At 37.9% G+C, this 13277-nt stretch overlaps 1 protein-coding gene across 1 annotated transcript in view; it reads left to right on the forward strand.

Moving 5' to 3' along the window:
• Nucleotides 1-13277, forward strand: part of LOC128864502 (neural cell adhesion molecule 1-A) — a 270759-nt gene that overhangs the window by 187306 nt on the left and 70176 nt on the right. The window contains exons 10-11 of the mRNA XM_054104198.1: nt 6830-6960; nt 12733-12892. Of these exons, the coding sequence (XP_053960173.1) occupies nt 6830-6960; nt 12733-12892 (291 nt within the window). The remainder of the gene's footprint in view (nt 1-6829; nt 6961-12732; nt 12893-13277) is intronic.

The raw sequence follows: 13277 nt of genomic DNA on the forward strand, positions 1-13277 counted from the left end.
TACAAAAAATGTAGTGTTTGCTTGCCTGTTTGTCTATTTGTCCTTCCGGTACCCATTTCTATGTACATAGGTATATTGATCATCCGTTTGCAATGAAATTTTGGTGTATTCTTGCAAGTAAGGATGGCTTATAAGTTTACTAACGAGTGTCGTTCGAAAAGTCCGTGCAAAAGTAAAAACTGCTTAATTATTTGCGGTAAACCTGGGAATGCCGTGGTGGAATGGGTTGTGAGACTATCATTTGGAAGCGCGTAGATTGGAGTCTCCGTGCATGGAATAGCGAAATTGTATAAAAAGTGTTTATTCTAATAGCGGTCACTCCTCGGCAGGCAATAGCAAAATCCCTTGTGTGCTTCTGCCATGCAAAAATTTTTCATAAAAAAACCATCTGCGTTTTGGAGGCGGCATGAAACTGTAGGTCCCTCCATTTGTCGAACAACATCAAGACGCACACCACAACTAGGAGGTAAGCTCAGCCAAACACCTATCAGAAGTGTACGCTCCAATTACACAGTGCGACAATTTTCAAGTCAACGGCTCGGACCCAAACCAAACCAATTGTAGATGATCGTACTCATGTAGAATAGTAAAACCCCAACTAGATTTTGGTCTACCTGGTCACAATTTTTTTACAGGGTATTAAAGTTTCGCAATATTGAACAAATGCCATATTAAATATAGTGGTAAATCTAGTACAAATATTGATTTTTCTTAAATTTCGTCTTAGAAGAATTTTAGTAAAATTCAATGACAAATTTTTTTGTAGAACATTTTAACCCGTTGAATCCCACCGTTATGTGACTATTGAAAGCATTTTTATTTAAATTGTTCAAAAGCCATCTTCAACTGGGTATTGACGGGTTAATATGTTTTACAAAAAGATTCCTTGAAAAATTTCACTTGGAGTTGTCAAAGACATTGAGCACCTATGGGTTAAACGTACTTGAAAAAAATAAAACGAATGTATTTCATGTATTCCACATCAAATAAAACTTTGAGATGTTTTTGGGGAAAAAGTGCTGGGCTTTGAAAAAACCACCCGTTTAATTCATTTGTGATGCTGAATTTAAGCTTAGAGGCAGGGTTGAATTCGCTATTTTTTCGGAGAACATATTTCCCAATCGCTATCGTTGTCTAACTCCGCACCAACAAAGCATGGAGAAAAGAGGGGATGTAAAACGAGTTGGAACCCTATTTCTTTTAATTTTGTGACCACAACTGCTGAGCCGGGAGCTGGTGCGTTGTCGTGATGGGCAAAGAAATCACTCGACTTCTTCGATTCAAACGAATGCCAAACACAAAGAAATACACTGATCTGGGTGAAACGTGGTGTGTGCTCTTAACCCCTAAGCCTGCAATGACGGGAATAGCCCTTGTGGGGTATACGATTTTGGCCCGACATCTTCGAATCGAAATCGTAGATTAAGGGGATAAAAGAGATGCTATCAACTAACCGTAGCCACGATACGCGCCCTAACTTTGCGTGGGCTTTTTTAACGAACCTCAAGGTGGACATTTTTTGCTATATTGAGATTAGAGTGCGTTGGCATACCATACAAGAATATGGTTTTCCATGTGGATATGTTTTATTTACTTTGATATCTATTTCAAATATGTACCCACAAGGCGGCGCAAAATTAATCACCCCATCGGAAGATTTATAGATTTTGTAAATAGCGGCGTACGTCAATCAAATTTAACAATTGTGAATTAGATAGCTACAGTATACAAATAGGCAGGCAGTGGTCGCGCAAAGGTCAACAATATTTTGCATCACCCAAATTAATTTATTTTATTCAGTAAAACATATATTCAAAAACCAAATTAGATGATTAATTTTGTGCCACCTTGTATGTGTATTACATACAATGCGGTTCAAAAGCAGCGACTTTAAATGAAAATGAAAAAATAGTAAATTTCTTTACAAAATACAGGGGCTGTTGTCACTATTACAAAAACAAAAAAAAAAGATTAATATCTTAATTAAATTTTCTAACAAATTTTGATTAAATTTTTCTTAAAAAATGTTACTTAAAATTTTCTAAAAAAATTTTATTATTATTTTCTTGACAAATTCCAGTTAAAATTTTCGTAAAAACTCTTAATTAAGATTTTCTTAAAAAAAATTTTTTAAAATTCCTTAACAAATTTCAGTCTGAATGTTGAAAATTGAGTTAAAATTTCCTAAAAAATTTAGTTAAAATTTATTTACAAATTTCAGTTTGAATATGTTTAAGAAACTTAAAGTTTTCGAAAAAAAAATTCTGTTAAAATATTCTTAACTAATTTTCTCAAGTTTTTGAGAAGAAAATAAAATGTGCAGTGCATACTATAGTTTTTATATTAAGCATTGAACATAAAGGTACCCCGACCTCTAATTATAGACTGTCTATAACTAAGGATGAAACTATTTTTTCCATGGTTTCGATACTGTGCTGGTTCACTGCTTCTATTCTCATGTAAAATTCAGCCTTCAATATACTGCAGTTAACAGTTAATCGAAAAAAAAAACAGTTTTGTTGCGAAGAAGGCAACATTTTCTTCCTACCGTGTAATATGTAATAATTTTGCACTCTCTGTGTAACACGCAACAACATGCAAGCTACTCATTATCTGAGAAATGTGCGGCTGTTTCTCAGTGCTAAGCGCACAGAATCACTATTGAGCAAACTAAGCATAGCCCTGTCACACTAATTTCCTCCGAAGCAAGGTGCGCAGGTACAAGCTGTCTAGGCGAAGAAGAGGCGGATGCGATCTTACACCTTCTGTGCTACAGTCTTGCGCTATCCAGATGAAGATTCACTACTTTATATAGGCATTTTTTCAATGATTGGAAAGTCTCAGTACTATGGAATTTAGGGAACTTCTAAAGCTATTGAAAAATTCCCATTGGTTTCAGGGAAATCAAGATCTGTTCCTCATTCGGTATCGCAAAGAACTATGAGCCTGCGTATGTGCCGTAGTGGACAATCATTACAGCTGAACCTATTCTAACCAGACGTGTAAATCGCTATGTGTACAAGTACACTTAAAGGTGAAGTAAAGTAATGGTTGGTTGGTTACTTGATGTTGGTTACGAGATTAGAGCACAACTTTGTGTGATGCCTAAAAGTAATACTTCTACTACGTGCGAGTCACTCAGGGAATGCCACTCTTATGCAAGTAGGTATAGAAGAAGTGCAGTAGTGAAATATGCTACCTAATTGGTGTAATATTATATTTAGCATTAGAGAGCTTAGATTGATGCCCAGAACATTTATAGACGTGTCTCTAATCGTACCATGTACGCAAATCTTATTGGATTTTTTAACTTTAGAATATGAATTAGAGTTAACCGCTGCAGCTAGGTGGCTGGTGCGTGGGAGTGCGTTGGTTCGAATCTCCGTGCATGGAATAGTAAAATAATAGGAAAACTGTTTTCTAATAGCGGTTGCTCCATGGCAGGCAATGACAAGCCTCCTAAAAAAAATGTCCGGTTCGGAGTTGACTTGAAACTGTAGGTCCGTTGATTTCTGGAACAACATCAAGAAACACACCACAAATAGGAGGAGGCCAATTATTTATTTATTTTTATAGTTCTTTGGATTGTTGTATGAATCCAATTCCAAGTATAGACATTTGTTACTTCTGAATCTTTTACGGGGGTATAGAAATGTGTAAACACAACATTTTTTCGGGACTATAGAAATGTGTAAACACAAGATTTTTTCGGCGTTAGGTATGTACAGTTTGTCAAGAAAATGTTTTGACATACTAAAATATTCAAGTCATCTGCACTTCTCTAACTAAAATCATCGCTTCTTATTGAATTTAGAGACCTTTTCAAACTTTTCATTAATTTACAAAATTACCAGTATTTCATAGCAGTAACCTTTTTGAATTCACCAAAACAAGCAAAACTAAAAATACAAATACAACTCAAATACTTCTCTCAGCTGTCATGAAAGTGTTTTTAATACATATATGGTATATTTTCGACATCGTTGGCTACTGTTATCTCACTGAGTTGTTACATACCAAAGATGATAGATTATTAGGTTTGGTCAGGTCTATTATAATTATTCAATAGGCAGAAGTATGCAATAGATATCAGAAACGACAAATTATTTATGACATAATAAATCGTGCAAAAAATGAGAATAGGCTAGAGCCTATATAAGATCATGGAAAATAACTGACCGCACTGAACGTACTTTATTGAGAAAAGAAGTCGCAATCCCGCAGATTTCGTCAAGAAATCTTGCTAGTGAACTTAAAGATGCGTATGAGGTCGCAGTTTCTCATGAAACAGTCCATCAATTTTTGCAAAAGCTCGATTATAATACTTCACGAATTGCTCGAAAGAAGCCTTTGCTCTGTGCACAAAATATAGAAAAGCGGTTGTCTTTCGCTAGAACGGACCTAGCTCAGTTAAGTAATTAACTACTCGGACTATGTGATATTCTGCGATGAGACTAAAATCAAACAACGATGGATCCTGTGGGCACAGTGCGAAGGCAGCCATTCAAAGCACTGGAATACCGACAGTGAACTTAGGCAAAGTTGCAGTCCTAGTGTGGGGGTGCATATCCAGCAAGGGAATGGGTGATTTGGTGTTTATAGTAGATAAGATGGACGCACAGCAATATTTGAATATTTTTCAAAATAATTTGATAATGTGTGCAACCAAATTCGGCTTCGTTGTTGACAAAATACCACAGTTTAAATTCTACCAGTGCAACGATCCAACATATAAGGTCGATATGGTCAGAATGTGACTTCCTTTAAATTAGAGTAAAGTGTTGGATACAAAACCTTCGACTCTGAAAGAATTCGATACGGATACGATACCAGCTGGTGGTAGCAGAGCAAGCAGAAGGCCTCCTCTGCGTTGGAAAGACCAGGTGGAGAAGGAGTTGGTTTCACTTGGTGTGTGGTGCGCCGGTTAGTACGAGAAATAAACGACTGGCGCGCTTTGTTAAACTCGGCTAAAATTACTTAAGCGGTTATCCCGCCAATCAAAACGAAAACAAGACAGTATTGAATACACCAGCTCAAAATCAGGATATTAATCCAATAGAAAAGTTGTAGGCATTTTTAAAAAAAAAGTTGCAAAAAAACTCTTAAAATGAGCTGAGCTCAAAGACGATATTTTCGAGGAATGGCACAAGATACCCCAGGACTATGAAGTTCAATAATGTATTCATTTTGTGAGAAGCAGACTGCAAGGAGCTCTGGATGCTCGTTGTAGCCATGCAAAGTATTGATTCATATTTGAGTTTTTAAAACATATAACTCAAAGCTATTAACTGCAAATGTACGAAGACTTTCTTGACAGCTGTTTTTGAAGTGAGCATTGTTTTTGGTTTTCACTGTTGTGTTACTCTTTTTCTACTTATGAATTAATTATAGTTGTTAAATAAATTGAAAGAAAACCATCAAAAATGCATTTCTTCATTAGCAAATGCCTGAGTTTTGCTAGATTAATAGATGTCAAAACACTTCCTTAACAAACTGTATATTATTAGGTTGGAGAATAAGTTCGTAGCGTTTTTACCAAAGACTTTTACTTAAACAAAAACAATATTTATATCAATAAGCTAATAAATTATACATTCGCTGTTCCTGATTACAACTTCTTCCCACCTCTCGGCAAATTTGTTGATGCCGTTCCGCCAAAAATCGGCTGGTCTGATATCAAAGAAGTTGTTGTGCTAGTTTTTAAGGAACTCTTTGTTAACAAAGGTAACGCACTTCATATTGTTTGACAGGGAGCGGAAAAGATGGTAATCAGTCGGCAAATTCGGCGAATGCTAAAGGACCTCCCGTTCGAGCTGTTGAAGTGCGACTTGTGCAACACGGGACCTGGCGTTGTCGTGATGGAGTATGGTTTGACCATGACGATCGGCTCTTTTCAGTCGAATAGCCTCATTCACGCGGTGTAGCTGGGCAATGTAGAGCTTCTCGTTAACCGTGGCATACTTTTCGAGTATTTCGCAGTGCGAAATGGTGCATCCCAGTCCCATCAAACAGATATAAAGATCTTCTTTGGTTGAAGTTTCGGATTGACAGGCTTTGGCGCATCTCCTGGAGCAACCCACTACTTCCTTGCTTCGTATAGGCCCCACTTCGTATAGGCCCCACTTCTCATCTCCCGTCACGATTCGGTACAAAAAGCGCTGTTTATATCCGCGTGTATGTTCCCACGACAGTCGGTTCTACGTAACCGTAACGACGCGGATTTATATCCGGCCACGGACTGTCACTTCAGCAGCATTCTCCGTATATGTGTGGGGCGCCATTCTTTGTTGTTTCGTTGATCTCATGTACCCAGGCTCCCAATATTTCGGTAGATCCCATTGAGTGAGGATGATTGAGAATCGTTTTATGATCGCAGCTTATTTTTTCCGCCAATTCGTGACTGGTTTGGCGACTGTTCCCCTTCAAAAGTGATTTGAAACGTTTTTCATCGAATTTAGAAGGTCTTCCGCTGCGAGACGTTTCATCGAGGCCAAAGTCGCCATTTTTGAACTTTGCAAACCATTTCCGTGTTGTAGAGTCGCCTATGACACCTTCTCCTCCATACACCTTGACCTCAATGAAAAGCAAAGAAAAGAAGGTGTCGAAAATGTTTATTCTTGCCTACTGGATATTCCATTTCTAAGCCTCAAATATCTCAAATAGGAGGATTAGCTCGGCCAAACACCCAAAACGGGTGTTTATATATATATATTGTATATAATTATAGTTGTGCCGAATTATCGATTTTCATCATTTTTAGTAGTTGTATTTATTTTTATTGTCATTCCAATTTCTAAATATCTACTTCCTTATAATATTTCTCACATAGATCCACCTCTGGTAACACTACGACTGGGTTCCACTCTAACTCCCGACGACATTAAAGAAGGTGACGATGTATATTTTGAGTGCCACGTACAATCGAATCCTCAATGGCGGAAGCTCTTGTGGTTACATAATGTAAGTAATTTGTTAAGGGAATGTGGTAAATATTTATACAATTATATATGTGTATGTATGCGTGCATATATGTATGTGTGTACATCTCTATGTATTTGTATGGAAGCGCACAAATTAAACTACTGCAGGTGCATAGGAATGCATGTGTGTATGTACGTGTATGTGTGTGTGTATTTGCGGAAGTGGGACAGTAGCTAAGAGACAGAACATTTAATGGTCTGAGCAGAACTCAGTCAAAGCACAGTTTGGTTCTTGATGGAATGATAAGGTGTTGTAAGCATAAGGAGTGAAGTGCGTACAGTGTTGGGAAAAATAATAAAATAAGGGCCTTTCGTCAAGTGTTTAGTACCATTTTGCATGTTTCATCAACTTCAATTTCATTAGGTTTTATAAATAACTCTAACTCATATCCTATTTTTGGAAGAAATAATAAAACTTGGTACTATTTTAAAATGTGCCTGAAAAAAGTTATTGAAAAAATGGTGCTATTTTAAAAATGAAGTTTCGGGACTAAACTGTATGAAATTTTATATACAAGGTGAAGTTCAAAATAAACAAGACTGGCGTCAAAAAAATGTTTTTAATGGCGCCATCTTTTTAATGAGTTAGGGCATTGGTAGTTACATCCCTCGCTGACTTCTAGTGAAAGCTTGTAGACATTCGGTTCAGCGGAAGCGAAGTTATTGCGTCTAAAGTGTCAGTATGTTTGTGTCATCGGTAGAAAAATGAGTTTCGAGCAAAAAACTAATATCAAATTTTGTTCTAAAATCGGTAAAACGTTTACCGATACATTTGAATTGATGAAAAAAGTTTATGACGATGATTGTCTACCGCGTGCCAGAGTTCATGAGTGGTTTACACGTCTCTTTCAGAGATGGTTGTGAGGGCATAAATGTCAATGAACATACAGGCCGCCTAATATCAGTAATCACCGAAGACTCCATCCAAATTGTTCGTAAATTGATCAAAAATGAACCGAAATCATCGTTGAAATTTATGGAATCGGAATTGATATCTCCAAAACATCGCTTTATTGCATTTTAACTGATCATTTGGGCTCACGAAAGGTCTGTGCACGTTCTATTCCGCACTAGTTAACTGAGGGCCAAAAATTGCTTAGAACTCAACATTCGAAAGACCTCAATAAAGAGGCGAGAAAAGTCGAGAACTTCTTTTACAACATTGTGACTGATGATGAAACGTGGCGTTTCCAACAAGAACCTGAAACTAAGCGTCAAAGTGGCGAATGGAAGGCCCCAGAGGAGCCACCACCAAAAGAAATCGCATTTGGAGAAGTCAAAAATCAGGTCGATGCTCATTTGTTTTTACGTTTCCAAGGGAATTGTCCACAAGGAGTTCATGCCATGGGCCCAAACCGTCAATGCAATTTTCTATCTTGGAGTTTTGAAGCGTTTTGCACCGCATTCGTCGAATTCGCCCTGAATACCGCAAAGGAAGAAGCTGGCACTTATTGCATGATAAGGCACCATCTCATCGGTCCATTCTTGTGACTGATTTTATAACTAGAAATCGCATTTTGACCATCAATCACTCACCGTATTCGCCAGATATGGTTCCCTGTGACTTCTACCTATTCGGAAAATTTCATTTGGCCATGTAGGGAAAACGATTCGCGTATGTAGAGGTCATCCAAAGGGTTTGTACCGACATTTTGAAGGACATTCCGGTCAATGAAGTGAAACACTCTTTCGAAAAGTTTCTATATCGCGCAAAACAGTGTATCAAGGCCAGAGGAGACTATTTTTAATAAGTAAACTCGAAGTTATCAGAACAAAGCGCCTGTTATTTCTATTTTAGCTCTTACAAAAATTAGGTAATTTCAATATCTTGCTGCACAGCTATTCTCTTTAATTACTCGTTCGTTGCTTCGGTGCTTTGACTTAACTATTACTTAGCGTGGAAACTTTATTGAATGGTATACGAGGATTTTCAATTCCCCTTTGTTTGTAGTTTTCAGGGACTTACATCCTCTTCCTTGGCTTCGAATGTTCCACCTTCACATAAATTTTCACCCTAGAGGCAGTATCTCCTTTGAATATGGAGGCACTAACGTTTCGTATACCGTGACGTAAATAGCCGCGCAATTTTTGACCTTTGTCAAAAATATTGGGCTTCGGTATTCGTCCGAATAGCTAACCCAAATTATGATAAAACCTACTTTGTGTTCGTGGGTAATTGCTTTCCATTTAATTTTTCTATAGTATTTTTCCATTCCATTCTTTTCATTCAACCCGAACATATTTTCCCACTTTTCTGACAAATTCATATCTATAAGTTTTTTTAATGCTTATTAGCTAACAGAGTCTAACTGGTTCCATGAAAAAATAAAATGCTTTAATTGAGTTGGCTACTCTAAGTCGACTACCACAAAAACTTAATCTAACCGAGCTAGCAGTTCTTACAATAAAATTCGGTTAACTTTAACTCTTCCTATCTCTTCTATTTAAAAAGAATAAAATTGCATAACAGCTTTAATACAATTGATTAAGAAATTATCGCTAAGAATGCTTCTATTTTGTTTTCCAACACTGTATCTACGTAAAATATCGCAAAGCTTGAGTAGTCACTACGATTGCGTTGCTTTCATAGACTACGCTTTGGGATTGTCTACACTTTGCAAGTGTGCGGATGTCGCATATGTATGTGTGCGTGCAGGTAAGCCGCTGTATCTTAGTTTGCTGCAATCGGGAATATTCTCCAACCACCGGGAATTTCCGTAAATATTCCGCCACAGAAAGCACTTTTAGTAAATGAAAAATTCCCATAGACGCAGATAGATAACTAGCGTAGCCATCTGTTTGAATAAATATGTGGCGCATGTATGTATGTACGTGTATATGTGCCTTACATATACCATTGAAGATATGGAGTGTCACAAAAGTAATCAGAAGTTTTGTTTTTTAACGAGAAATACCAAGAAATGTTATATTATTTTGATTTTACATTTACGAAGGTAATATTTCAAATACGTCACGAAGGAAGAATAAACTATTTTTTCTACATTTACTGCTTGAGTATGCAGTTTTTAAGGTATTAGGCTTAGGGATTTTAAGCCATCATAAAGTAAACGATTGTTTTTAAGTTATAAAAGTAGGAGGTAGCGCCAAATGTTTAGGTTTAATTCATGACAAGAAACTAAATTGGAACATAAATGCAGAGGACCGAGTAAGGGAAGCTGAAATTTGAAAGGTCGAGCCAAGAGACACCAAGAGATTTGGTAACTCCTAAAACACTCAGGCTAAAAGCCCATTGTATTTATAGCTCTGGAAAGTGAAAGGATAGATAGTAAAGGAGGAAAGAAGGGAAATAACAGAAAGAAAAAGATAGGATAGAATAGAGGAATAGAGGTAGTTAGATCTGTGAGAATTCTGCAGACTCTTTGGCAAACCTGAAAATATCCTCTAGTTTGAGAGGACGAATATAATTTGTTCTCATGACAACGGAACCTAAAATTCGTAGCCCTGCTCAAGCAAATGTGAGACACACACAGTGAAAATGCTCTATGCCAGACAGGCAAATCGAGTCCTCAACGATTCCAATGGTGGTCATATGCTGATCCCACGAATTATGTCCTGTAATAATATCGCCGATCAACCGAACGTCTTTTTTTCCAAGTTTTAGAAGAAAGTCCGACCACTTTCTGTTCGGACTTGTTACAAAGCACTTTGCAGTTCTGCAGCGTTCAAGACCGGACTTGAACCCCGCAGTGTCCTGGAACCTATATGGGTATGGGCTTATTCGGCCTTCAAATATTCTTGAACAATCCTTGAGGTTTGCTTTGCATTTTCCAGAGTCTTTAGTGCAACCTGACGGTCACTAAAGCTCCAATCTGTTTCCCGCTGCATCTGCTCGCGAATATCCATTCGGCTACTTTCAGAATGCAAAAATTTCCGTTTGGAAAACAGTTGCCATGCTTCCAATACCCTAGCGATACTTATTACTATCGTTTAAGTACCATCCGGCCCCAGACCCAAATTCATTCTTGGACCCATCGGTAAGTAAAATATACGTCAAACCTCTTTCCATGCACTCTGGATTGCTCCATTGCTGACGCCTCACATCAAATTTCCTTCCAAATGAAACTATGGTATAAGGTCGTCCTTAAGTGCCAAAAACAGTCGATACTGCTCAGATAGCATCTTAAAGATTTCTCTGTGTCACGAAGTTCCGTTTTCGTGCCAGGAACCATATTTATGGAGTCTACACATTGCATTTATTGCTTCCTGCTGTATCTTAAGGTAGTAGTCCGGTGAAACGATCAACATTTCGAGGTTTTTTCATTAATCTTTTTTAAAAAGAAAATGAAAAGCGATCGGTTTAAGATCCAAAAGAAGCAAATCAAGCTTGGTTTTTAGGGCATCGCCGAAGGTTGTACTCCTGGCACCCGTATTCCATAAATATACACTCCTTTGCAGTTTGTATAGTTCTCGAAGTGTGGACTTAACCATAGTGCGTCTCCACCAAACGTCCTCCAGTTTGCATAAGTGATGATTGGTCTGATAAGTGCTGTGTATATCCACCAGACCACAGCAGGTTTCAGACCTCAGGTGTTGCCAAAGGCTCTACGACATTTTTGAAAGATCCTCAATGAGCGATCCACCTTCAGCGAAGCATATGTTGCCAAGTCAGCTTCTTATCCAAGATTACTTCTTGAAAGAGAGTAAGAGAATCTACTCTTGCTTTATTTTCATACAAAAAAGGTATAGGCCGCAGGTGGGGTCTTTCTCCGAAGAACACTAACTGGCTGTACAGGACCGTTTCAAGACCTATCCTCCTTTACGGGATAATAGTCTGTTGGACGACGCTCGACAAGACTACGATTAGAAACAGGTTTCAGAATGTTCAACGTATAGAGGCGGTCTTCAGATCACACATTCTGACGCTCGAATACTTTTTCTTCTTACCTCCCTCAGACTTGGTTGGTAAACAGAATGCATTTAACACTACTGCTCGGCTTGCTGCAACTAATCAAGTTCGCGATTTAGGTGTTGGATACTCTGCCTTATCAATCAGTCTGGGTCAAACTAATCCTGTGAGCTATTCTTGAACCGTATTTTAGTAGCATATTGAGTATTAGAGTTCCAGCCAGACGTGAGTGGGTTGACAATATATCTGGTCGGAAAAACTACTTACGATTCTTTACTGCGGTCACAAACTGCGTAGTACAAGTAGAATTGTCACTCCAATCAACAAGAGATGAGTTGATAGGCTGACATGTACTCGCAAGGCTACAAAAATGGCTAAAATGGGCGCTCAAAGGTGCTACTTAATCGGTCAAAGAAACACGTCCCTATGTTAGTTGCTTTGATGACAGGCCACTATCTCCTAGGTCGACATGCTCAGAAACTTAACGTACCTCATTTCGACTACTGCCGAAGCTGCAAGAATGAGGAGGAGGAAGACTCTGTCAGACATCTGCTCTCTCACTGTCTTGCGTGGCATGCCACTGAGTTTAGATACTTAGGCTCATAAAATTTGCTCGAATCGATAAGCCCGTGTATTCTTTACTTAAAATTTCAACTTACTTTTCGATTACATTTGTAGGTAGCTGAACGATCACATTCCTTGCTTACAACACATAAAACCGCTTTCTTTTCGAAAACAAAATATAAAACGCGCTACTTATGTATTAACTTTCATATATAGTATGTGTATGTATGTATGTCTATGGGCTTTAGAGCTTAGCATAATTATTATTCATATCGAATAAACGTTTTAAAATTAATATTTGTTCATTTTTCGTTTTTCAAGAATATTCACCTCGAACACAACACCTCCGCACGCGTCATTCGCTCCAATCAGAGTTTGGTGCTGCAGAAAATTACTAAACACTATGCAGGAAATTATGCTTGCAGCGCCATCAACGATGAGGGTGAAACTGTCAGCAACCAACTACCGCTGCGTGTAAAATGTAAGTAGAACAAAATTGCCGAAGGCACGTCTGTCATAATTTTCCACCCAAACCAAGTCGTTCCAAAGATTTAACTTCTCTCACTACAGCCTTCGCTTTATCTAAAACATTTCTTACACCATTTTTCTTCTATTCAGCTGTAACTTTTATATGTAACTTGTATAGGTATGAGTATGTAGCCCTCACCCACTCTATTTTTTTCTTTCTTGAAAATTCTATTAATGCTAGCTGTTGGCTGCCTGCTGTGCATCAGGTATTCTTAATCAGGATCTGTCCGAAACTTTGTTACGTAGATTGGAAACATCGCAAACAGAATCAGCAAATTTCTTAACGCTCACCTTTTCTTCACTTTTATATTGCTTCCAGCTTTGTTGAGTTGTTGTTG

This window comes from Anastrepha ludens, chromosome 5 (assembly GCF_028408465.1).
Source record: "Anastrepha ludens isolate Willacy chromosome 5, idAnaLude1.1, whole genome shotgun sequence".
Taxonomy (NCBI): Eukaryota; Metazoa; Arthropoda; class Insecta; order Diptera; family Tephritidae; genus Anastrepha; species Anastrepha ludens.